The sequence below is a fragment of the Choloepus didactylus genome, chromosome 16 (genome assembly GCF_015220235.1).
Source record: "Choloepus didactylus isolate mChoDid1 chromosome 16, mChoDid1.pri, whole genome shotgun sequence".
NCBI lineage: Eukaryota > Metazoa > Chordata > Mammalia > Pilosa > Megalonychidae > Choloepus > Choloepus didactylus.
In genome coordinates this window covers 4,207,160-4,234,108 of record NC_051322.1, presented here as the reverse complement: position 1 = coordinate 4,234,108, position 26,949 = coordinate 4,207,160, and the positions used below count along the sequence as shown (strand labels likewise).

Genomic DNA, 26,949 nt, shown 5'->3' with positions numbered 1-26,949 from the left:
CATTTCCAAATATTTTTCAATATATCCTAAACTCAGTTTCGAATACAGTAGTGTATGTGTATACATATACGAAAGTCAATCAATTTTAGTGCTACCTTACATAATTTCTGCATGAATACACAATTTTCTATGATTAAAAAAAGCCTATGATCTACAGCTTCTAAAGACCACAGGAAAAGATGACTTAAATATTAATTAGTTGATGTTAAATATTAATTAGTTGATGCACTCTACAAATGAAAAAGATGGTTGATAAGTTTCATGAGTCACATTCAGACACAAATAACTACAGAACTATTCTACAAATCTCTAAAGGGTCCTAAACCTAAAACTGCAGTTGTGATTTTAGTAAATAATGAGAACAACGGGATGACGAGGAAAAACTCTAAGAGTTAACCCTCTACCTACCACTGATGTCTTTCAGCTATTTTGGCAGACAAATCTTTAGGTGAATTCTTAAAAGTATAGTTCCTAAGTGTGTTAAGGGAAATGGAACATCATTACAGAACCAGAATACTCAGTGAGAAATCAACAAAAGCTATTTTCAGTGTAACTAAGGACAAAAAGTTCCCTCAGAGGCGTTGTCTCAAATGTGGAATTAAACTAACTGGCTGCTATCAGGAGGCAGAAATGGGAACCCAGCTCAGTTCTAACACCACTGGCTTGAATGACCACTGTGATGAGGCTGAAAAGATCCCTTGCATCAGGAATTAATACACAGGTTCCAGCTGAAACACACACTACCTAAGACTACAGGATGGAACTTGAAACTAAAGGAGGTTGGGTGGGAATAAGTATAAAATAACAGAATTTTGGTTTACAGAGACAAATACAAAAATATACACCCTATCTTTTCTCTGTAATAATCAAGGAAGAATAACTGTTATACATTCCCAGCAGAACCATATGTAACATGAAACAATTTATAGTCTTCTGGTTATTTGCGTGTTTGAGCTCCTATTTCTCCCTATGACGGAAGCATGTTAGAAAGGCTGTGGTAGAATTAATATGCAGCAAATCAATGCATGTGTGCTCCTGAAGCCTCTCGCTGAGTTACTCATGGATCTGCTCAACTCTCCCTGCCCGTCAAACACGCCACCCCAAGGAGCCCCACGTTTGGTGGACTCAATGGGTCACATGTAAGAGGGGACCCTCCCCTCACTCGGGCCACCTCCCCTCGTAACCTCGATATGCAATTCTCCAACTACGGCATGACCCTGCTGTCACTGCATCCCACAGACACGTCCCGTGACTCTCTGGCAGCAGGGGGGTCCTGTTCTGTAAACAGGGCCGTGCTCCCTATTTCTAGTGAGGCCATGTGTATTTGGAAATCTTTTAATTGGGTGAGAGGGCATATTTATTTCATAAATGGTCATAGAATGCCATCATGAAATAATTGCTTTACAAAAGTCTACAACTATGGGCAGTACTAAGAGAGAGACAGTCACTTACTGGAAAACTGTAATTAATGGCAAGACATTTTCTCAATGATATATGAAGAAGGAGCCTTTAGCAAGAAAGAGAAATTCTAAAATTGCAATAAAAAGCAAAAACAAACAAAAATCCCTGATCAGATAATGTCAGTTTTAAACCCAGTCAATCATTAACCACCTCGTGTTCTGCGGCAGTGGGCAAACAGCCCGGAATGCTCTCTGAGTTCTAAATCGTCCTCACCGTCATCAACTGTGAGTCCTAGAGAAGATTCGACTGGCAGGTGTGGTGGAGTAGCTTGCTTGAACTTAGGAGGGGGCCGAGGATGTCCTGCCCTGGTGACAAAGGAACACTCCATTTACAAGGGGAAGAGCTGGCACTTGCAGAATCTTTTAAGGCAGGTGGTTGGCAAGATGGTGTAATGTGGCGATGGTTTGGGCCAGAACCAGATGAAGAATGTAACATCCCGTATGAGGGAAAAACAGGGAGAAGAACCCAGAAACACGGTGATGCCCACGATCCCAACACAACACACACGTCCAAAAGCTCTGCTGCATGCATGCGTACATGGAGCAGTTTGTGTTAAAATCCCACATCTACGTGCACACGCATGGAGGTACAGGCCCAGTCAAGTACACAACGCAGAAGAAAATCAACTCCGGAAGAACATAGCTGTGAAACCCTACACTAAGCATTTCTGATGGAAAAACACCTCCACGAAGGAGGTTCTCTTTTTGTTTAGAAAACCAATTCCTTTCAAAAGCAAACTTCTATCCAAAAAATCTTAGAAAAATAGGAAGTTTTAGTGTCCTAAGTCACCGACTGTCTCTACCCATCATCTCACCCCAATCCTACCACCAGTGGCTGTGTCCACCTCACCCCCAGTGTGGTTCAACCATCTCCATCCTGCCCTGGAGGGCCAGGTCCCACGGCAGAGCAGCATGAGGGTATTTACACATCTAGAAAAAGCAGTCGGTGCTTTAGTGACAAGTGTCCCTGCCTTCCTCCTCCCAGCTGTCATGCTAAAACCCAAAGACCCGATTACTGGTGGGACCTGCTTGTTTCGGGGTGTCGGCAGAGGTGGCGAGCATTCAGTTCCTTGGAGTCCATTAGACTGAAACACCACTGAGGGAACAGGGAAAGCCGTCCACAGACAAACTCGCGAGCTCCATGAACATTAAACGAGTCCATCGCTGTTGAAACGCTTTCACAGAAAAGACACCAGCTCCTGGGCTGCGGCCAGAAAACACCAATTTACCGTAACACACACTGTAAGAGAGAAGGATACTGGCTGCCCAGGGCCCCCCGGCCTTCTTAACTGAGCCTCCCCTGCTGAAGAAAGCAATCACTGACGACACTAACTACCGGTGTGTGTGCAGAGGGCCTCTTCCCGCCTCACGCACCACTCGGCCCCGCACACCTTGCACGGGGCTGGCTGGGGACGCAGCCTTCACTCTGCAGAGCCCGAGCCCCTGCTCCCCGACCCGCACCCGGTGGCCTCAGCCTGATGCGGGCAACGCGAGCTTTGTGGCCAGGGGCTGGGGGCTCTGCTCGGCCGCCCCACCCTGACCATGCCCGGGGGACCCGGCATCTCCCACATCATTCCCATCAGTCCCGATGAGGAAATCAAGCAAAGCCGCACATCAGGCGGAAGGGGCACTTTGATTGCAATTTTGCTGGTGGCGACATAACTCATCAGCACATTCATTTCTGAAGCCTCTTCTCTCTAATTAAAATAAAACATTTGCAAACAGGCTTATTGCAAATTAAACCACAAGGCACTTGATGCAAAAAAAAAAAAAAAAGAGAGAGAATCAGGTGCTGAACGGGGAGTCTAGTATGGAATTACGGAAATGGATGACAGTCCCTCACCTCACAGGGGCTAGAGACCAACTGTGCCAAAGTCTGTGGCAAATAAAAGTGGCTGTGAGGGTCAGGGGGGCAGTACCCGAGTGGGCCTGTGGGTGAGCCCTGGAGGGGGGGGTTAGGCTGCACACAGCGCCCCCCACACTCGGCGCAGGTGACGTCTCCATGGCGGGCCTGGGTCTGGGGCGTCCCCGCAGGTGGCCGTGGTGTGGGGTTGGCTGTGGAGGTGAGGAGGTGGTGCGCAGGCAGGAGGGAGCAAGCAGCGAGCATCATTTGTCTGCCTCGTGGGTCTGCAGGGCCGCGACAGGAGCTCACACAGGATGGTGGGGTGGACGGGAGTACCCAGATGCCCGCTGAGCCCGGGCTGCACAGTGAGCTGGGTCTGCTGAGGGGGACGCCTGGCAGGGCGCATGGGCAGCTAAGGGACACAAGCAGAGCCTCGGTGCCACCACCGCCCTGGGCTGCCATCCTGGGGCCCAGCGTGCACCGCTGGCCTCGGGCCCTGGAGCCCCGAGCTCACCCCGGACCCCCAGGCCAGAGACAGCAGGAAGCTTCTCCGGGCTTTGGGGAGCATACAGGCTCAGCCACTTAAAATGTGGGGGGCATCGGACCTCATCTTTTCTCCAGAGGTCAGCTCCCTGTCGCCGACTGGAAAGCATGCCTGGCTTTGGCTTTTTCCTCCTGATCCAAAAAGACGAGCTCAACTTTTGTTAGAAGTGGGATACAGAAGAACATCGGTCTGTACACCTTTCTATTTCAGTAAGTTCTCCCTGGAGAAAAGTAAAGGCTAAACTGGATCTGATCGCCTCTGGAACGCTTTATAACTCAGTGGATAAAATAAAATATCAACTAGAAAAATTGACACCTGCAGCAGTACTTTTTAAATTATGTTTTACTCAGCTGAGTATGGATGTACCTAAGGTCTGACATCTGAATGTGAAAGCCAAATGAAAAAAGACAACAAGTACATATCTTGGTCAAGTCACCTGAAAATCAAATATTCAATACTATTTTTCTTGCCCTAATTTGAACAGAGTGCCTCAATGGATAAAATCATATAAAGTCATTTTTACATTACAGGGAATGTTTATAGATAGTCAAAGAAATATTTGAAGTGTAAGAGAGACCTTCTTAAATTTCTTATTTAATGGATAGGGAAACTGAGTCTCAGAGAAATTGAAGAACCTGCCACAAGGTACTCAATGTCCCACTGCATTACTTAGGTGCACAATAAGAATAATTTTTAACCAATATGTTGCCCTGTGGTCACTAGTGAAAAACCTTCTCTTAAGTGTAACTCTGTATCCCATTCACTGCACACCATGAAAATCACCATCTTCCTGGGAAGGGCTTCGTGTCCTGCTCGTTCACACATCCTCGTGCTAAGACCCTTTTTAAGCAAATAAGTCAGGTTGAAGCAAAGGCCTAAGAGGCTCGTCTCGGGTAATCTGTGCACCTGACAGCCCGAGCGTGAGTGACTTCCCCCACGTTGCCCAGAAAGTCGGTGCAACCAGAGTTCTCTCCGTCAGATGTATTTAGTGGGAAATACATTTCACCACGCCGTGTTTTGTCAAACAGCTAACTTGTTTCTCTTTCAGGAATAGTGTTCCTCCCCCTTACTCTGGTCTGGGAAAATCTCCACTTGAAAGCGATTCTGTTCACCGTTCATGCTCCTTATACCCTGTGCAGCTGAGTGCCCGTGAGAATAACTGCTGAGGGTTACTCGGATGCCTGGGTTTTCGCCGTACCCCGTGTCCATTCTCCCTGGGCCTGCGCAAGACACCTTGTGGTGATGATGATAAACAATGTGTCTTTGTGTCTAGCATTTACAACATGTGAAAAACTAAGTCATGAAAAGATATCTTCTAAACGATTCTTTCAGGGGCTATTTCCCACCCAATATAGCAACCGCCACAACAGAACTCTCACACATGTCTCACGGCGTGGACCAGCACACATGCACATAGTTCTTTCCATGCATTTTCCCACCTCCTGTTCTCTTTTCCTTGTTGAGGAGATGACACTTGCACGTTGTGGTCGATAATATAGTGTCCTGGCTACTCCAAAGTTCTGAGTTCATCAAAAAGGTTCTAAGTGTCATTTGAACGCAAGATTGTCGGGTAAGCAAACGGCTCAAACATGCCAGCCGGAATCCGAGGATGAGAATGGCAAGTATACTGGAAACTGGAAGGAAAGGCCTGGAACCCTTACACAGACACATACAGGCTCTTCCCGCATCCTGGCAATGTTGCACTTTATTACACTGCAATATGCCCAACTATAAGAGGATGCAGGATGACTGAGAAGATTCTACATGCCAAGAGATCTGATTGTTTGAAGACGTAAAAATCTCTCCTCTTTGTAATATTAATGTTTCCTTGGTATAAATGATGGGGAAAAGTCACAATAAAAAAGACTTTATACATCACTCTATCTAGACGTCTCCCTTCTGATATCTTTGATTTTACGCTAAAATCATTCCATCATATAATACAGGCTGGCCATAAAGTCTGGAAACAGAGATTATAGTATCATTTTTCACTCATATAAATACCAATAAATCAGTTATTTTGTATTCATCTATGTCCCCGGCCTGGGCTGACAGTAACGGTGGCATTTTAACTCCTCCTGCCCGTCTGCGAGCCCCTGCGTGAGGTGACACTGGTCACCTCCTGCGGGACACTGTTATCGAGTTCCGACTTGGCGGGCCTGGGCCAGGAGAACTGATCAGCCCCTAGGAAAGGTAGTGGGGCACGGGCGGTAGCGCCCTCCACGGCCTCCCGGGCCTGAGAAAGTGGAGCCGAATGCAGGCCCCATTTCCTCATCCCAAAGCACAACCGTTGGGGAGGGCTTGCCGGAGAAACCCGCCCCCCCCCCCTTTTTGCCTTACCCGCACCCTCCACCCTCTTCGTTACCGGAGCAACTCCCGCCCCTTTTTCAATCAACCTCCGCGCCCTCTCAGAACCAATCCAAGCCTTTAACCCCTACAGCTACCCCGCCCTCTAACCGCCCGATATAAGCTTGTACTCTCCCCTAATAAACTCTCTTGGCTTCTTCACCCTCAAAGAACCGTGTCCCGCCTGCTCCTTCTCGCCGCCCTCCACACCTTGCACGCCTCCGCCGGGGACCGGGCCCAGTCCCCCGCCTCGCCCTCGCCTCCGGGAAAGAGCCCCCGCCGCCGGTACCCTCCGAGCAACGCCGAGAGCCGAGGGTTCAGCAACCGGCCGCCACCCCCCCCCCCGAAGCAGTAGACGCAACCGCAACCTCCCTGCAGCCCCTCCTCTCTGGGGGTCTCCAGTCTGCTTGCTCAGGGTCAACGTCGGCCAGCCGTGCACGTGGGGAAAAGGCTCTGAGAATTATCTTGACTTCTGAATCAACCTCAACAGTGAGAATACCTCCAGCGACAACTCCAAATCACACTGCCAGCTCCCACACCCGACTCACGCCCCGGGGAGTGTTCAGACACCCCTGACAATGCTTCCAGAAGAGGCTGTTAGGCACAGCTCTACCTCCCGTCAGACGATACCACACGGAGAAGGGTGACCTTCGGATGTGTGGATAACACCACGAAGGGAGACACAGAGCAAGGGCCTGGGACGGCAGAAGGAAGATCTAGGAAGCGCTGGTAGACTGTATCAGAAGCCAACTCAGAACAATGAACTCGGACATGTGAAAAAACTTGGGATGTAGATGGTGACTTGGTGTCAACGTTAAATGCCTTCAACTAGATAACTGTCCTCAAGGCGGTAACAAGTTAATATCCTTGTTTTTAGAAAGGTACCTGTGTTCAAGGAGTGTGACGGACTCACCTACTCTCAAATGCTTGGAAAATAAATGGGTGGAGGGATGGGTAGATGAGTTAGAATGATACAGCAAATGGGGCAAAATGTTAAAATTGGTGGATCCCATATCTGAGTGGGAGCGGGTCTGCTGGAGCTCTCTGTGTGGGTTTTGTATTATTTTTGCAACTGTCCTGTAAGTTTGAAATTATTTAAAAATAAAAACTTTCAGGAAAAAAGAATAATATGAATAAAAATGAATTAAATAAGAGTCCAGTTTAATGACTCAAAAATCAACTGTATGTGTTCACAGTAAGAAAGACTGAGCGGCAGTAAGTGGACCAAAAAAACCTGAGAATTCTAGTGAATTCGGTCATGTGTCAAAGCTGTCACTTTTCCTGGTGACACATTTCCTAGACTGCAGTAATGGAAGCAGGTCTCCCAATGGGAAGCACTGACCCCAATCGCCGAGCTCTCAGGCCGGCCGGCGCAGGAAAGACCCTCGCAGCCAGGAGCCAGGGGAGCCCTTAACGGGCTGTCGGACCCCAGAGCGCTCGCATGCTGGGAGCCAGGAGCCCACTCCGGGTCACCAGTGCTACAGGGGCACCTTGTGGTGCTAAGGCCCTCTTCATGGGGGCCCTGGACCACCTCTCTGTGTGGGATTGATGAAGGGCTTTAGACAAGCTGATCTGAGGTTCTTTTCTATATGCAGGCAGCTACGATTCTAAAAATGTACTTCTAAACAAGTTGTATTAAGATCAAAGGCTTAAAACACTCCCCTTAAGAAACCAAATCAGAGTGAACCTCAAAACCACACAGTCTTGCTGACCTGAGCACTACCCACACGTCCATGTGCCCGTTACACAGAAATGTCCACAAAGAACACCTCTGCTTTAGGGATGACATCACATTCTTCACATCTAAAAGACAAATACTTAGTTTCTCTCTTTTAAAAAGTCCTAAGAACCATTTATTAAAAATTTAAGGAAAGGGCTACTTTTTGCATCAGATTCTTTCCTCTGGAATTCTCAAAACATGAACTGGAAATTCAAATTTTCTTGGAAAAAAAGACTAACCCAGGCACAGCAGGAAGCACAAAGGGGCACAAGAGAGTGAGCGTGCCGCTTGCTGGGAGTGACCCGGCTGTGCGTGGGCCATGAGACCAGAACAGACTAAATTACAAGTCCGGAGACTGACTGAAAGTCATTCAAACCCTGGTGCCAGTGGCAGCCTCACCTACTGGGCGGGCAGGGCCCGCAAAGAAGGGACGACCAGGAAAACTGCCAACCCGGTCCTCACTTCACACTGAGAGCTTTTCTTTCGGGTTGTTCTAGGAAGAGCTGAGGTTGGCGTCGGGGCCAAAAGTCCCCTCAAGACGCTTTCACTCACTGAAACAGCAAACAGTCTGCGTGACTAAAACCTACCGCTCAGACCCTGTGAAAATTCACTTAATTTCACTGAAATCCGAAAATGCGAAAACACAAAGGTACGTGGGCTCTAGCCTCCAACAATGACTCTCGGTTATGCCATAAGCACTGAGCCCTCAGCTCTGAGACAGGATTAGGATCTTTAAATAAATAAGGCAAGTCGGGGATTACTGGTTCCCATTAACACCTTGGCATAATGGATGGCACAAAACCTTCTGGGGTCAGGGCTTCGTCCTAAAAGTTCACAAAGGTGCGTATTTTGAGCAGGAGTAAAAAGAGCACAGCGCTCTTTAAAACAAGAAAATGGAGCGAGAGCCTCCAATGATGATGTCACGGGAGAAGTCTGCAAAAATTTAGACCACGTGCGATTTCTCTTATTCAAAAAATATCCGAGTTCTTCTTTAAGGGTAGACACGAGCCTAGGACACCACTTCACGCTAATGGAGCGGGCTCGGGCACGTGGATGCACTTGGGCAGGCTCCAAAGTCACAGGGGACAACGGGGCACCCAGGGGCACCCAGGGGCTGACCGCCAAGCACTCATCACCACCAGAGATCCTCCGGGTGGGTCCACGGCTGGAGCTGCCAGATCTCTAAGGCCCCTGTGAACGGTCACCTGCTTTAAGAAATTATCGATTTATGTTCAATGATGCTGTTCAAGGAAAAGGGTTAACACCAGCCCAGTAATAAAGCGAGAGAGAGAGAGTGCTCCATGGGAGTTTTTGTTTTTCGGTTGTAATACTTAAAATTTCCCAGCGTTGGGATATTAACAGGCAGCTACTTTTCACCTGTATTCAAGAATACGGCAGTGCACACGGTACGTGCATCCGATGGAGTGCGGGAAAACCACAGGCCTCTTCTCATTATTGTTATTATTATTTTAAGGAGGAAAGGAAAATCACCACTCTAAGGCTACTTTTTCACGAAACTCAGCCCAAGTCAATCCCAGAAATTTATTTGGTACCTTCCCACTCTGCAAGGTTCTGCTTACTAATGCTGGAGTACTCATCATGCTGCTTTTTTTTGTAGAAAATATGTACTTAAAATATGTATTTTAAAAAAATTCTGATACACACTGCCTTTTGACAGACGTCAATGAATGTCAACTGATTCTTTGTTTAAAATGACAAGGAAACTGAAGGGCAACCAAGTCTGCCTGAGTTTGGCAGATTTCAGCACAGAGGAAGGGGAAGTGATCCCCAAACTAATGGCACCGGGACCAGGGAGTGCAGAGACCACCCAACTTCTCCCAAGCAGGAAAGTCATGGTGCTCACCCAGCGGGCACGTGTTCCCAGCCGAGCAGAATCGGGCAAGGCGAGGCCTGTGTGTGCAGCCTGTTCCGGGGCTGCCAGAGCAGACAGAGGCTGGGCCCCGAGATGGGGGCACCATGCTGCACCCCTGACCTTCAGGACAGACCCTGAGGGGCTCCCTGAGGCTGCGCCCTGAGGTGGAGGGGCCCGCGCCGCACCCCGGGCTTCCAGGACGGGTCCCCAGAGGACACCTGGGAAGGATGGCCATCACAGGCAGCTCACTCAGGGCACTTGGAAGCTGGGGAGGGCACCAAGCACCTTACCTCTGTGCTCCGAGGCCGGCCCGTTGGCGCCCCAGCTCTGGTAGAGGGTGGTGAGGTCCTTTGGAATGTACGTCTTGAAAATGTTGAGAATGTCCAAGTGCTTCTCGTGCCGCTCGGACGCTGCCTCTTGCTTGATGGAGTGAACGACAGCGGGGGCCCCGGGCAGGCCGGGCGGAGGCTGTGGGGCGGCGTGTTCCCCTCGGGGTGCAGCCGCACAGTGAGCCAGGGTCCTCAGCTCCTGGGCGGCCTTGGCGGGGGGCTCGCGGGGAGGTAGTGCGGGGCCCCCTTCCCCTTTCCCGTGCTGCTCGGTTCTGCACAGAGGCTTGCAGGGAGCCTGAGGGCTGCATTTGGCTTTCGCAGAGTCGGGGGTGCTGTGCTTCTGGGGGGCGGCAAGGCCAGCCCCCGCCGGGGCCATCGCATGCTTCTCGGCCGGCTTGCCGCTGGCCGAGGGCTGGGGGCCTGCCCGGGCAACGACGGTGGGCGAGGGGCTGGCACTCCTGCCGAGGCCGCTGGCTTGGGCGCCCGCCTCCTGCCTGGACGCCGGCCGGTGCTGCTCAGGGCCGTGGCTGGGCTTGGTCTGCCGGTAGCCGTTCGGGCCCGAGGCCCACGGCTCGCAGGAGACCCCCGCAAGGCTCTCCTTGTTCTTAGGCATGCTAGCGGCTTTTGTGGGCACCCCCAGGGGAGTGTTCTTGGGGACCGGCGGGGCGCTTGGCACCTGAGTGCGGGTGAACCGTGCGATGGGCAGGGGCTGGCACTCCTTCCCCCCGAGGGCCGGCGGCGGGCCCGTGCGCCCACTCCTGGCCAGGAACACCAGGTTGCTCTTTATGGCCCTGTAGCCGTTGTGCTGCATCCACTGGGGCGCCATGGCACTGCAGCTGACCTTGTGCCAGATGCGCTTGTGCATCCACAGCACCTCGGGGTAGTAGGTCTTATGGGTGCAGAACGGGCACGGGTGCGCAATCAGGGCGGCCTGCACGGAGGAGGCCACCTCCTTACGGCCGGGGCCGTCCCGGGTCGACCGCTCACTCAAGTCCAGGGGCAGCAGGTCTGGGGCCGGGGCCTGCTTCCCGCCCCCCGAGGGCTCCTGGCTGTGCCGTTCCCAGGGCTTGTCTTTAGGGCGCGGGGCCTGGCTTTCCACGGAACGCTGCACATCTGCTACTTCCGGAAAAGTCACCTCCATGCTTGAAGGAAGAGCCGCAAGGTCGCCAGGGCCCGGGGCCTCTTGCTTGGGGTGAAACGCTGGTGTTTTTAAGTCAAGAGAGAATCTATGATCGGATCTTTTGGAAGTGTCTCTGCCACTGTTTTCAAGTATGGTGACCGAAGCTGTGGTCCCCGTTCTGGACTCTCTGGGGCCTTTCTCCGATCTGCTTCCCACTCCGTGACCCTGGTCTCCGTTGGAGAGCATGGTCGGTGCTGCTGCTTCCGGAAAGCTGCAGCGATATGGCTTTCCCCCTGGAGAATACAAGGAAAAGGCAAAGTCAGCATTTCTCACGGAACTCAGAAGATCCAACAAAGTTAACAGTTACCTAAAAGAATATCCAGAATACAGCCATAACATACAAATGGATATGAAGTGCATATTGTCTTTAGAAAAATAATACAATTCTTGAGTTTAGTTTGCACTCTTCAGAGCTAACCAAACCTAAGAGTAATGCCGTGACATTTCAGGCAGGAGGGCCTCTTTCAACAGATGCAAAAGAGAGTATGCAAAAACAAAACAGCTGCAAACCCAACTGCACGCAACTAACAGTTACTAGTTAACAAAGGGTGACCAGTTACATTAAAAACCAGGATGAGAACTTAATTCTTTGTAACAGTACAAAGTTTTACACCCTTGAGGAAGCTTGCTGGTCATCCCTGGTCCCTTCAAGGTAAGGACGCTCGGTGAGGTGACAAGGTGACACCGCTGGCTCTCGGCAGAGGCCGGGGTGAAGGCAGCCGGTGCTGCCCAAACCTGCCCACCCTCTGGCCCCGAGGCGGTGGAGCTACACTGTCAACTTCAGCCACTCCAGTGATGGTCCTCTATCAACCTCCTTTCTAAGACTCAGATTTCAAGTCCAAAACCTTGCCGCCCAAAATTTCCTTCACAGGCACTAGAGTGAGGGGCAAGTCAAGCCACTGTTTCTTCACCTGCTCGTGCAGGTTACCTGAAAGAGATGGAAAGTACACCTGGATGGGCGGCCCCAGGGCCTCCCAGATCCCAGAGGGTCGGGGGACCTGCTGGAACTCCCCGTGCCAAGGCCAGGGGACATCGTCTATGTGAATTCTCCCCCACAGGAAAACAGCACAGAAAGGTTTGGTGGGATGGGAACCTTCCAACTTCCAAAATCACGCTGCGTGACAGCGCAGCCAAGCTGGGGAAACCACCACCAAGGTGTGGGGCTGCCCGGAGAACCTCAGAACACTGAGCTTTCACACGTCTCCCACGTCAGAGCAGACGATGTGCAAGTGGGATCGACCAAAACTCCTGTCTTAAGTGTGCACGCACGACCCTGAATTGTAATATAGGAAGCTCGCAAATATTTCCGGATATGTGAAACCTTAGCGAAGTACTGAAGGTAAGCTACCAGCCACCGGTGCAGGATTCTGCTGGTTGGTTTCCTGTTGCCTGGCTTCTTGGTCCCCCACTCCCCTCGGGATATTTCATCTCGTGGGGTGGGGGCATAAGAACATGACACCATCTCTTAAGAGAAGGCCTTCTAGTATTACTGTGTTTAAAATAAAAAAAATTAAAGATACTAACATTCAGTGGAATGTAGGTATCTATTTACTCAGAACGTAATTTTTTGGAGATGAGACCTAGAAATTCCATCAAATTGGAATCTATTCCAAAGGGATCTTCATCAAAGCAGAAAAGCTTTCTTCACAGAATACTTTTGCCAGGAACCTGAAAAAGCGTAATAATGGACGTTCATTTTCAGTTCGTACATAGAATGAGCCACTCGCAAGCCATTTTAAAGGATGACGAGAATATTAAAAAATGCCACCAGAACGTAGTGCGTGCAGAGTGGGGGGTGGGAGGTGGGGCTGGGGGAATGAAGTGTTTGGCTCACATCGGCTCCAGAGCTAACATTTAAATAAAGTCGGGTCTATTTATCGGTGACACACAGATACTGTGATGGCTCAGAAATGGGGGATCCCCAAGCACCGCTGAGGCAAAGTGCATTTAAACTGGAATCAAATACAGGAGAAAAGCTATACGCCTCTGTTTTAATTCAGACTACGTCTCCCTATGCTGAGTTCAATTTTTAATTCTCCAAGCGAACCTCGGGGCAGGGTGGGGGATCTGGTCTCTCCTGCATGGAAGGAAGAGGGATTTATGAAGACACCCGCCAAGGACTGTTAGTAGGATTTACAATGAGGCCGAGTGCAGTGGTGTCATCTGACACTGCACATCTGGGTGGGTTTCAAAGCACACCTGTCAAAGGTCCAAACTTTCAGGCTCCCAAAAAGGAGTACAAAAGCATCTAGTGGAACTTCTGTACCTCTACGCAGACACTCAGTAATAAATTAAAAACGAATGGTGTGGGGATCGTGGGCAAAATGCTGCAAGGAATATCAGAACAGAGGCTCGACCCTGGGGAGGGAGGGGAACCAGGACTGGGTTAGGCTGAAGAGCTGGGGTTCAGGAGAGGCTGGGGTGGGGAAGGGTGAGCTGTTACAGAAACCGGTACCAAGAAAACAACCAAACTGCTTTCCGAGGCCCGGCTGGCTCTGGGAAGACCATTAAACAGGGGCAGGTCACAAAATGAGTGAAGCGAGTAAGCACGGACACCCTCCACCCACCCACCCAGCGGAGAAACCAGATGCTTCTTGAAACCGGGGAGCCTGCGGCTGTCATCCCCCCGGAACCCTCTTCTAAGTGAGTGCTCTTCAGTTAACAAGGATCTGGTTAATTTAAACATCAAAGCCTGGGTCAGAGCCGACAAAACACAGGCCTCGGCCTAGGCGAGGGGACGCTCTGCCCGCCCAGCAGGCCCCCGCCGGCCTCACAGCGCTGGGGGTGCAGAAGGTGCTGGCTGCCCCTTAGCGTTTTCAAAGCTTTATCAAGGCCAGGTTGAGGCGAAACACACCCAGGGGAGGTGCCTCCCTGCTCTTCACGACTTCTTCGGGGTCGTCCCAACTTTATTCTGCCCCTTTTCTGCCCCCGACAGGTGGGAGGTGGGGGCATTCACAGATCTTGCAGGGAGCACACAACCCCCTTAAAGGCCACACGCCCGAAAGGCTTGCCTTTACTAAAATTAAACCAAGGAGAAGGAACCACAAGTAAGGAGCATCTGGGGACTGCACGGACAGCTGCCCTTACCCCTGGCCACGGTCCTCCAGGGCAGCTAGGAGGAGGAGAGGCGCCTCAGAAGGACGAGGAGGGCTCCCCTGCACCTAACCCACCACATGTGCACACACAGTCCACGCCCAGGTCCCCATCACACCGTGTGTGCACACAGCAGCCCACACCTAGGTCCCTGACACACTGCATGTGCACACAGCATTCCACGCCTGGGTCCCTGGCACACCACGTGTGCACACAACAGTCCACACCCACATGACTGGGCAGGTGAGCTCCATGCGCCACTGACTCCCTGCAGCTTTCTAAACAGTCCGTGCATGGATGTGGTTTTAAAACACAAACAGGGACCCGGTTTCCACAGATGTGCCGTGGCCCTCATGGGGTGCTTTCCAGGCTCATGTGCACACACAGCAAGGCCTGTTTCACGGGGGAACCCCAGGATCACCTGGCTGCAGGGGAATTTAGGGCTTTAACGGTTTTAACTCTCCCAGGCAACATCACCCATATACACGACCCTCTGAAAGGCTTGGAAATGCAATCCGGGCACTTTTCAGAACAAAGCACTCCCCTTACATTTTATGATGGATCTGGGTCCCACCATTCAGCCTGATCTTAGTTTTTATCTCATTTTTAAAGCACTCAGTTCTTAGCGCCTCTCTCCGGTTCCCCTCTCAGCTAGAAAGCACACCAAGGACGCGAGCCGCTGTTCTCCCTCCTGGCAGAGGCGCCGGGGCCCGGGAAGCAGGACTGGCTGGGGATGGTCCCGCGTGCAGATGCCCCCATCTCCTCTTTCTACACAGGCCAGTTGCCCCCGCAAGGCTGCCCTGCCGCCCGCACCCTCTGAGCAGGAAACTTCTCTTACCTGCTTTTCCTAAGCATTTAAAAGAAGGTTTTCCCCATTTCCACCCCCTTTCATTTTCCTTCCTAAAGGCTTTTATTTCCAAAAATAATGGATACAATTTATTTAATCCAATACACGTATTTTCTGACCAGCTGCCAAAGCCATCTCAGGTTCCTAAGGGAAAGGACAGGAAGGGGCTTTGCTCCCCACACTGGTGTTCGGGGAGCGCAGGGGCCTGGGGCAGGCACCCCAGCCAGGGGGCACGATGACTGAGGCTGCGGGCTGACCGCCAGTCAAATTCAGAATGCTATGCTCGGGGTTCTTAAAAACGGGGGCTTCACCTCGGCAGGTGATCTCGCTGCCTTCCCCCCTACGTGGGACCCGACTCCCAGGGGTGTAAATCTCCCTGGCAACACGGGATATGACTCCCGGGGATGAATCTGGACCCAGCATTGTGGGACTGAGAACACCTTCTTGATCAAAAGGGGGATGTGAAATGAAATGAAATAAAGCTTCAGTGGCTAAGAGATTTCAAATGGAGTCGAGAGGTCACTCTGGTGGACATTCTTATGCACTACACAGATAACACTTTTTAGGTTTTAATTTATCGTAATAGCTAGAAGTAATACCTGAAACTACCAAACTCCAACCCAGTAGCCTTGACTCTTGAAGACAATTGTTTAACAGTGTAGATGACAAGGGGGGGGTGACTGTGTGATTGGGAAAACCCTGTGGATCACACTCCCTTTATCCAGCGTATGGATGGATGAGTAGAAAAATGGGGACAAAACCTAAATAAAAAACAGGGTGGGATGGGTGGGGGGTGATTGGGGGTCCTTTTTTTATTTTTTTTTTTTTTTATTCTGATTCTGATTCTTTATGGTGTAAGGAAAATGTTCAAAAATAGATTGAGATGATGAATGCACAACTAGAAGATGGTACTGTGAACAGTTGATTGTACACCATGGATGACTGTATGGTATGTGAATATTTCTCAATAAAACTGAATTAAAAAAAAAAAAAGCAAAAAAAAAAAAAACTGGGGGCTCCTCCCCCTCTATTAGTCAGGATGGAGAAGTAACAGGATGAGCCAGTAACTGCAACCATGTGCCCCCGTGACATCTGAGTCAACGTTGCACTGATAGCAAAAAGGGGAGAAGGGAGGGTGGCAGGAAGTGGCACTACTTTAAAGGTAAAGAAAGGTAACCATTCCATGCTGTTAAAAGTTTACAGGAAGAAAGTGGGAGATTTCTCATTCCTTAAAAAAAAAAAAAAAGTGAGTTAAGTACATTAATTCTCAGGAGTCTTGGGAGCAAACCTTTCCTCCTCCCATTCCCAAAAACAGCATTACTTGAATCACCACGAAGATTCTTTAATTTAAAAAAGCACATATTGTCTCTTATAAAGTCTTTAATTTAGTTCTGAATTTTTCAACTCTGTTTCTATGATCGCTTTTGTAGCGGCTCCATCAAGAAAGTCTAAGTTTTTAATACTTTCCAGTTCTAATTTCATCGAGAAGTCACATTTTATTCATGCAGCCAAACATCTGAAATACTTTATGACATCATTTATGCAACTGCAACTCACCTGCTCAAACTACCCCTGACATTACCCCTGTCCTCGCCCCTGTCCTCCTCTCCACGGGACAAAGGAAGGAAAACCGCTCAAAATGCACGGGCGCCTGCCACCGGGGCCCTTCCGGAGTCGCGCGGGACTGACCGCCCCGTCCGTGCGCTGCGCCGGCTGCCGCCCGTGGGAGCCCGAGGGCCCCTGCAGCGCACACCCTGCCCCTCGAGCTCGGGGCTGCGGGTCACAGTGCTCAGGAGGCGCAGCCCAGCTCTCGCTTTCCTTTCATGGAGCGAGTTCGGGTCAAGCATGTATTTAAATCTCAAACACGCCTCCCCTCCAGGCGCTCCCACCACGACGACAGAACACGAATCCACGTCCCGCACGCCCCGGCACCTCCCGGGAAAGCTCTGCCCACGCGCCATCGCCCCCACCCCACCGCCCGCGCTTCACGTCCGGATCCTGGGAGCGCCCCGGCCCCGCTGGCATCGGGTGCCAAGGAGGAGACGCGGCACCGCGAGCACAGACCCAAGCGTGTTTCGCCACTGATCTGCTGAGGAAGCAGATCACATCCGCTCTGTGGGCCTCACTGTTCTGATTCACAAAACAAGAACAGTTTCAAAACACTTGATCCCAGGTTTGGCCAAAAGGGAATTTAAATGGGCTATGAAAGCCCATCAGTTATGCTGTGCGTAAGGCGCAGCGGACGCCAGAACGCGGGCTCCTGGAATGCGGGGGACAGCGGGATCCGGCGGGGGCACCTGCAGCGAGCCCAGCCCCTACCGAGCCACGGGACCCCTGGACCAGCAAAGACAGTCTCCAGGGCCTGCTGCAGGGCCTGCCCGCCCGGGACCTGCACCCATTCTGCCAGTGCCCCGGACGGGCAGTGGGGCCAGGCAGCCATTCCAACTGGGCCGGCCCGAGCAGGGGGCAGCCCGAGCCCGCCTGGCAGAGCCAAGGTTTGCAGGTCTCCGCGAGGAGGACCAGGCCTGGCCCTGAGACCTCCCACGCGGGGACAGAGTCCTGCGCAGGGCACCAGCTTCCCCCGGGGCAGGAGGGGCAGCCAGTGCTCCAGCACCACGGAGGGTCTCCGGCTTCCGGAGGGTTCTAGGATCGGCAGCCAGTACAGCAAGGGGCGGCTGCTGCACCAGCCAGGCCTGGGCTCTGAACCACACTTAAGAGGAGCCAGGCGACGGGGCCACGTCCAGGGCAGTGCACCAGGGCAGAAGCTTCCAGAAACCAAGGGTTCCGCGGTCAGGTAGCAGGAACTGGGACTGGCCACCTGAGCAGGAGGGCTGGGGTGGGGCTGCTGCCAATGCAGACACTCGCTCAATGCCTGGTGAGCGAGAGCCTGGGGCGGCTGTGGGTGCACCTGAGCATCGCCGGGAAGAAAAGGGCGGCTCTCCCTGCGGCCAAGACCGAGGGCACTGGAGCCGAGGAGACGGACAACGGAAGCCACAGGCATCAGGCTTAGAGCCAGGCCAAGGACGGCAGGTGAGGCAGACAGGGGTGCGGCCACGTCAGCGCAGCCTGCTCCCCAGGCCTCCACGGAAGCCAGCGCACAGCACCCAAGAGCGGGCACACGGTCCCGCCCCTCTCCGTCCCTTCCAAGGCTCTGGGCATCGGTGACTTAACTGCCCAGCAGGCACCTCCCAGAAATGAACAGTGATTTTCATAGACACTCTTAAATCTCATTTTGTTTTTCTGTTCAATTCCTCTTGCTTTATTTGTACAGGCACTTTTGAGTGACAGAAAGGGGGGCCCACTTCTGTTTTAAAAAAAGTCATTTCTTAATTTCAACTTTAAAAACAGCAAGTTTTCATTTCATTGTGGAGCACCTACGCAGACACCACCCCACGTGGCCTTGCAGTGTCCCGAGAGGAAACACTTTCAAGTTTCCGGGAAAGTGTGTTCTCACAAGAAGAGCCAGCTGTCCCTGCCTCTCGCGGCTCCGAGACTCTGGGCATGGGGCACTCGTCGTTCTGTCCGTGTCTTGTTGCATTTTATGGCTGTGGATGCTTTCACTCTTTTCCCGTGTATTATAATTTCTTAGCTTCCCACTTTTTTGATGAAAATGAAAAGCAAAAGAAAACCAGAACTTCTCTCTGATGCCACACCAAGGACAAAACCATGAGAACTGTCAAGTTTTACCCTGCACTGACCTTCATTCTCACTCCGGAGCTGACTCTGCACACTCAGCTTCCTCTGCGGGACTGCACATGGCAAGATTTTTTTAATGGACCAACTTTCCTGTGTCATCGATGGGGTTTTGCCGAGGTTCCCCAGTCTCTCGCCACAGTGAACTACTTTGTGAATAAGGACTAAGAATTCTGACGTGAGTATAAAGCAAAACATAACTGGTGGTCTCAGCTACAGATGTTGCAGTGAACTCCCCGAGGGGCTCTGGAGCCCCTTGCCCCGGCGAGCGCCGAGGCCACCGTTTGACGTCACAGGCACTACTGGCAGAGTCAGCTCGCTCGTCCTGAACCTGCCAGGAAGGCAGGGTGAGCCCCACGCCAGCCAGGCCACCCGTGGGCACTGGGCAGTGGCCAGCGGAGCACGGTGGGGTGGGCGCAGAGGGGGCCAGTGGCTGTGAGCACAGACTACTTCCCCTGTCCCCCAGTGCGCCCCAGGCCCAGAAGCCACAGTGACTTCAGGGCCACCGCCGAGTGTGGTGTGAGGGTCAGCACAGCAACGCAGAGCCCACTCAGCCACACGGTTGCCCACGTGATGCCTCATGAGAAGGGAAGCCTGACTCACCAACAGAGTCGACGGACCCCTGGCAGGAGCCACAAAACCTCCCGTGAACCGAGGGCCTTCTAGGTATCTGAAAACATGCTGAGCACGTCACGTGCCATGTCTGCTCTCACAGCCAGTGCGGGAGGTAATCCTACTAGCCCCATCTTGCAGAAAGGAAACGGAGGCAAAGTCACTTGGCACACCGGGGGAATATACTCATCTGTCACCCATCGCTCATCCTCAAATCGGACTTGCAAATGGCCAACAGGGACTCGGTATCACCTTGGTCCGGGAAAGAAACCAGGCTCCAGCTCAGGCTGATGAAGAAAGTTCCTGCTGGAACAATATCCTTCGTCTAGTTCTCATTATAAAATAGAAGACTTCCTTTTATGAAGACCTTTTTTCTGCTGCCAAATTGCCACAGACCTGAGAAGCAAATTTTGATTTTTATCCCAGGCCACAGCGTAACTCAGAGCATGTCTGCCACAAACTGCCCCGACTCCACTGGTGTTGCCAAACGGTCTGTGAGACAGTACGTTAATAATCCACAAAATCAACACCTGATCTGTTAAGGAAAACTCTTGGACTGATCAACTGTCCCAATCTCTGGACTTTCCTAAGACTGTGCCTTTTAAAATATAAATAAGAGACTTTGTAATGAATGTTTAAATGAGGGCTGAATCTGGGAAAAGAAAAAGATAACTCAGTTTTTCATTTCCCAGTTAAGACTGGGGCCCTCCACAGACATACACACCTGTAGGACGACGCGAGGGACCCTTGACTACGCAGACCACAGGGCAGCTGACAAAATTCTCTCCCGCAGGACCTCGGGGAAGAACTGCGGGCGGAGAATCAGAGACCACAGAAGGGAACCCTGGCTTGACTTTCCGAAAAACTTGACTGTATTTGGATTGGTTGGGAAGTGAGACAATCCTTAATGCAAAACGCTGAGCTTCAAGTGCAGCAGAAGTTTCAGAATTGTTCACCTGGCACTCCAAGGGGCTTTAAGATTTGCAATTCTGGAACAGGAACCCTCTCCCCACAACAGGATGCACAAGCACACGATAATGAAAGAAAACGCAAAATGATGGCAAAGAAAAGCACTGCAAAATTATCCATCTGCCACTTGCTACACTGCCCTTAATAGCACTCTTTGCCCATCTGCCTTCAAGTAGTGACAAGTGTTTCAGAGACATGAACTTGCTTCTCTCTCCAGCTCTACGCGCGCGCACACACACACACACACACACACACACACACACACACACACACACAACCCCAACCAACCAGCTTGTCACCAGCACGGAGTTCCTTAAAGCTGCAAGTAGAGTGAGAGGAGAAGCTCCCCCCAACCCGCATTCCCTCCTCCTCACCCAGCGTTTCTATGCATGACCTGAAATTTGAGGTTTGATTAACAGCCCCACCCTCTTAATTAAAATCCAGACGTAATATTTGCAACAAGGGCCTCGACAGTGGCCAGCTCTAAGGGGTGACAGCAAATTGCACATTTGGATGATTGGCTTTCCCACCCCCAGCAGCTGTGATTATGAGACAGTCTTCACCCACTCCTGAGACTCACAAAACTAATTCCACAGAAGGGGGAGTGGGGGGGGGTGCAACAGGTGCTCGGGATGGAAAGGAAACAGCCTCTGTCCACACTCCACTAGCAATTCCAGCCGTACACAGCACTGACGGAGCCCTCCTCCCAGTATCACATCTGAAGAAACCTAAAAATTAGGAACCACTCTGTCAAAATTAATGTTAACAGTTAAGCAGGTAATTTTAGTATTTGTGAACTTCCGCTAAGTTTTATAACAAATATTATCAATTCCCAAAAACTTGGAAGACCACCACAGTCGCACAACAGTGCTTCCCGAAGTTTCTGCTTTTATCGCTTTTCACCCGTCTTAAAAAGGAAAACTGGTAACCAAAAAGGATACGGTGCAGAAGGAAGGTGAGACGCTGTGAGGCGGACAAGGACAATTAGGCATCGTGATTTAGTGGAAACTGGAGTGAGGAAGACAATTAAAATGCAAGCAGTGAAGAAAGAGGAAATTGCACAGGCATCTGGGAAAAAGAGCCCTTGGCAAGATACTCGAGCTAAAAGAAACTTGGAAACAAGCAGAAACTCTGATTCTCAGGGAAATGGGATGAAGATGTATCATTCAGTTTGGGAATACTGTATTTTGGATACTGAAGTAGAAAATACTTCAGAAAAAGTTTTTGCTGCCATATCCCTGGGGCTTTTCAATTAAAAAACAAATTTAAGCTTTCAGTGCAGGCAGAGCAGAAGAAACACTGACAGGCACAGCCCCAGGCCGGTTTAATCTGGAAGTTCCCCTTCTGGAAAATAAAGGAAATCGACAGGAGCCAGCGACGAGTTTGTATTTCTGTGATGCAGAGGCACACAAGGCAGCAGCAGAACAAGCAGCCGATTTCAGGGGCCCTTAATCCAGGGGAGCTGCAGCAAGGAGGGACGCCGAGAACTTCCAGGAGCATTTGGAGTTCCAGCAAACGAACAAGGTCACTGCCAAAAGGGGAAACAGCAGCCTGGGCTCTCCGTTCAGCCCTCAGAAAGGACAGCCTTTGGTTTTTCCTACAGGATGAAAGCACCACAAGGGATAATTCAGCCCCAGAGTCGGAAACAGTATCTTTTAAGGAAGCGTTTTGCATTTTTCTCACTACGGATACAGTGCCAGCTACAAGAAAATAAAGCGAATGAAATGGAAACACACAGACTGGAGCAACGTCTGACAACATCGTATTTTTACGTTCTATAATAAACAAATATATATTTTAAACCCTAATTTGTCCCATCCCACCTTCTCTGTATGATTAAATGGAAAGTTTTCATTTTAAACGTTTAGTCTATTAGCATAAGTAACTTGCAAAACTGTAAGTAATTTGTGTTAATGAAAAAATATGCTAATAAATCTTCACACTTTGGAAGCCCTATTTAATCCAAATTAAATTCAGGATTTTTTACTAAACAAATTCACCACGTTACATACAAAAAATTTAAGTTTAAAATCAGAAAGAATTTTTTCATAGATTTGCTATTGACTGAATACAAATATCAACATTTTAAAGGTTAATCAAAACCTCTAGTTTCCACCCAGAGCTTTCAATTACTAAATAGTAGTTTGTCCTGTCACAGAACATAATTATATTTGAGAAATCCAGAATTCACTAAGTGCTTGCTCGTTGGCTTGTGAAAAGTGTGCCACTAAAGTGAATAGAATTCAAGTTTTTATTGCTACTCTGCATTTCATACACTTCTTTCACCCCAAATTCTAATGGCAAACTAAAACCTGTCCATTTAAGAAAATGCAAAGAAATATAAAAATAAAAAGAAATCATTAAATCAAAGTTTACAAACACACTTTGCTTAAATGGCAGCAATTCCATTTACAAATTCATGCTTTCTAAGGTGATTAAAAAAATCATCACCTAACACATATCTTTCCTTAGACAACCTCATTTGTTGAACAAGATGCCAGCACATATAAAAAGAAAATAAATTAAATCGTATAAAGAATAGTCCAAGGAATTGTTTAAAAGCTTTTAGATTTTAAAACGGCAATCGGGAATCTCTCATCAACCAGTTCAAAGAACGTACTTAACCAACTTAGACCACAACTGTTTTTTTTCCTTTCCTGTGACGTGTTAGAGAAAGAACCGCCTAAGACTTAAGTAACACTGTAAACGTTTCCCCAACGCAAAAATGGCTAATATACACACTGCCTAGCATTTATGTGGTTTAAAAGTTTTTCCTTTGCAATGCTGAATTATCCAAAAAAAGAAAAAAGGAAAATCAAATACTATATATTTTATACATATATTTGCAAGAAAATGTGAGGACCCTTTCATTTTAAATTAGGATTATTTATTGGTATAGTCTCCAGACTTGAAAATCAGGCAAGTGTTGGATTTGCAAAAGAAAGGCCCTTTCACTGCCCCACTGGTCTGCGTGGCGGCACGCGGTGGTCTGGCTCTGGCGGCGGGCGGCGTGGCCGCAATGCGTCCGCGGCACCACGAGGTGGCACCTGCTCCCCAGGGCTGACCGCCGCCTCCCAGCCCCGGCCGAGCGTCAGCTTCACAGCTTCACAGCGACAAAGCCTCCGGATGAAAGAGCTTCAACAAGACATCTTAGAGCATCTCACGCTGCGCTCTGAGAACTCATAAACATTTTCCCAGGGCAAAAATGCAAATAGCTTTAAGTTAGTCATATACTTGAATTATGTGGCCAAAGTACACTTAGATGGAAAAACCCGCGTGCAATGACTGGGGAGGGGGTGTTACAGCCACCGTGAAAGCACCTTCAAGCCACCAACCTTGTGGAAACATTCAATTTAAGAATTTAGTAACTGACTCAGGATATTTCCCAGCAACTGTTCACGTTGGCCTCCACACAGCTCCTTCACAGTGCACTGAGCGCTGAGCACTGAACAGTCACAGCAGCTGGTCAGCGGCCTCGGTCACCCCAGACTGGATGGCGGGGAGTCTGGGCTCTGGCTACAGAGCCGCCCCACACGGATAATTCGGAAAATTCCCTCCTGCCAGGGAACCCCCGGCTGGGTGTGACGCTCACTCGTCAACCCACAGCGTCTGCGCTACCACGGGGCCGACCCCCAGCTTCCCTCTGGAGATAGTCGCTGGCTGCCCTTTCCTGGGGTCTCCTCCACGGGTTGTGCCACGGGCTCTTTGGGGTGCACAGGCCCCTGTCCAGCGGGGGACCCTGTCATGGCAGAGAACCCCACTGCAGCGGCTTCTCGAGCTGGGACCAGGGCCACGATGACAGAGCCTCCCGCAGCCGCGGTGCCCACTCTCGCAGCCCAGGGCAGGGCAGCATGGGGGCCGCGGCTTCTGCGGGCGCAGGGCATCGAGGGCACACAACGGATGTGCCAGGAGGAGGGGGGCACCCAGTCTGTGCCCCGGATGGGGACCTGTTAGCTGAGTGGCCAGCCACAGACGCTGGGGTTTCAAGAGGAAAACCCATCCTGGGGTTGGTGACAGGTGCTTTTTTTCCCCCTCCAAGTCCTCTTACAGCAGCATTAAGTTATTTCCCTTCTCTGACGATGGTAACACGCATCTTCTAACAAGAAGGGCTGAACTCCCGCATGGGGCTGCCTCCCGCACACCCTGGAAAAACGTACAGACCGAGCCGCGCCCCTGAGGACCCCCCTTTCACCATTGAGGAAACGGGGGCTTCGGAGGGGAGCTGCCAGGCCCCAGGAAGGAAGGCGACGCGGCCCCTGATCTCGGGCCCCTCCCCAGCCAGGCCGGGCCTGTGCGGGCTTGTAGGGGCATCTGAGTTAGGGGACCCAGCAGACAGGTGAGCTGAACCCCGAGGCTAAAGCAGGCCGTTCCTCACTGTGGGAGAGAGGCAGGGTCTGGGGGTGAGCGACCGGAAAGGAGTTGAGGAGACCATGGAAACAAGGGGGCCAGGCGGGGCAGGTGAGAAGGGCAGGCAGGGGTGCAGAAGGCGCTGGGGCACAGACATGAGTGGGGGAAAGCAGGGCCCATGGGGCCGGGGCTGGGGTCTCTGAAAGGCCTTTGGGAGACCACCAAAAGGAGAGGGGAGCCTGGAGAATCCGGAGAACCTCGTAACATCCGGGAAGCTCGGGAAACACGAGTCTGGGGGTGCGGCCCCTGCAAGGGGCTTTTCACCCCCCAGCAAAGGCAACGGGGCGCAGGATGGCCGCACCCAGGGGCTGGGGCGACGACCACACGAGCGGACACAGACCCCGCCGACCGAGACCCCAGTGTGGGCAGGGACGACGCCGAGCTTGGCAGAAAAGGAAACTCGGGGGTGTGTAGAAGGGTCCCCGATTTATACACGAGGGCGAAGGAGAACGAGAGGGCTCAGCCACCCCCAAAGCTCCAGCAGCCAGGAGCGGGGAGAGAAGCCCCCCACCTCCGTCCAAAGGAACCCTAAAGGTGTGTGGTCCTACAAGCCGAGCTGTTCTCCTCCCCTGGGGTGTCCCCTTTCCCAACAGGGGCAGCTGGGGCCTCCCCATTCAGGGGGTGCCACCCTGTACAGCGGCTGTTTCTGAGAAGTTGCTAGAGCCTGTACTTTCCTATCTTATGAATTTAAATACGTAAAAAGAATATCCCACCTGGCTTTCCCGGACGTCCTTACCCACATGGGCGCTGGCCTGGTCCCGAGCTTGGGGGGTTCTGGTGCTCAGCGGAGAGGGGTACGGAGGCAGCTGTGCTGTGGGCGAGGGGCCCGGCCACCAACCCGCCCACGCCAGGGAGTGAGCAGGGCACTGCGCACCCTTCCAGGGGACCCACACACGAATGAACACAAACAACACACCTTCATCTCTTATGTGAACGTTTCAAACTATGACATAAATATCAAATCCTCCACATTCCACTCCACCGTAGCTACTAGGTAGAAAGGACTGTTTTCTACGTATTTAATAATTAAGCAACTCTCCCCAAATCACATCAAGTGCTTTCTGAAATCTTGGCAGGTTTCCTCAGCCATATAAGCCGTAATACAAGAGTTGTAATTACAGCGTTCGTGAAAAGGGTGCCGGCATAGAAAAGCCTTTCTTCTTCATGAACTCCTTCATTCCTTAGTTTTCCTTTTATCTTTTTAAAAAAATGAAATAACTACTCCTCTTCTCATGTATCTTTAGTTTGGCTCCTTTTTTACAGCTCACCTTTTATTTATATATATATATTTTTAATCAGGAAAGAAGAATTACAAGCACTGAGTTAACAATGGGTTCTCAAAATCTCAAGAAAGCCTTAATCACTGTATTTATTTTCTCAATCGCTTAGTCATACTTCTATTTTAAGAAGAAGTTGCAATATGGGGTTTCTATGACTATTTTCCAGAAGTTGGCCAAGCAGCAGTCCTGAATCTATGCATTAAAAAGGGAGGGAGGCTAAAGAGGAGAGGCATGAGCTGTTTTCCATCAAATTATCTTGGCAGATTGAAAGGCAAGTATACGGGCCATTTTCCTCTCTCCGGCCACCCTCCGAGCCGCCATCACGGCCACGAGGCCCCAGCCGGGCACACCCAGCCCCCAGCCTGACCACGCGCTGCCCGAGGAGGGGCGAGGGGCCACTGCACCACGGAGGCCGGTGCTTCACTCTTTGCGGCTTCTCCTGCAGCTTGTTTCACCTGCTGATAGCATGCATTCACTGCGTGCCCAACTATGTTTTGAATATGTGGTAGACTCTGAAGCTATGTTCAGAAAAATGCAGAAAACCAGAATTTTTAAGCACCGATGCAGTGTAACTTCTAGACAACAGCTGCACGTGTGTGTGTGTGCATGTGTGCACATGGAGGGTGGATGGGCAGAGGGGCCAGGCTTCTCTGGAGACCTCTTGTACGGCCCAGTTGTGCCTCAGCTCTCTCTTCCACTTGCTAAAGAGTGTGGCTTTGGTCAACGCTCATTAATGTTTCCAGTCTTCAAATG

At 50.9% G+C, this 26,949-nt stretch overlaps 1 protein-coding gene across 1 annotated transcript in view; it reads right to left on the bottom strand.

Annotated features, from left to right (window-relative positions):
* Positions 1-1,848: 1,848 nt before the first annotated feature.
* ZNF516 (zinc finger protein 516) overlaps positions 1,849-26,949 on the bottom strand; it is a 67,000-nt gene continuing 41,899 nt past the window's right edge. The window contains 5 exon segments of the mRNA XM_037806304.1: positions 1,849-2,518; positions 2,521-2,556; positions 3,380-3,413; positions 3,415-3,477; positions 10,072-11,528. Of these exon segments, the coding sequence (XP_037662232.1) occupies positions 2,454-2,518; positions 2,521-2,556; positions 3,380-3,413; positions 3,415-3,477; positions 10,072-11,528 (1,655 nt within the window). The 3' untranslated portion in view covers positions 1,849-2,453.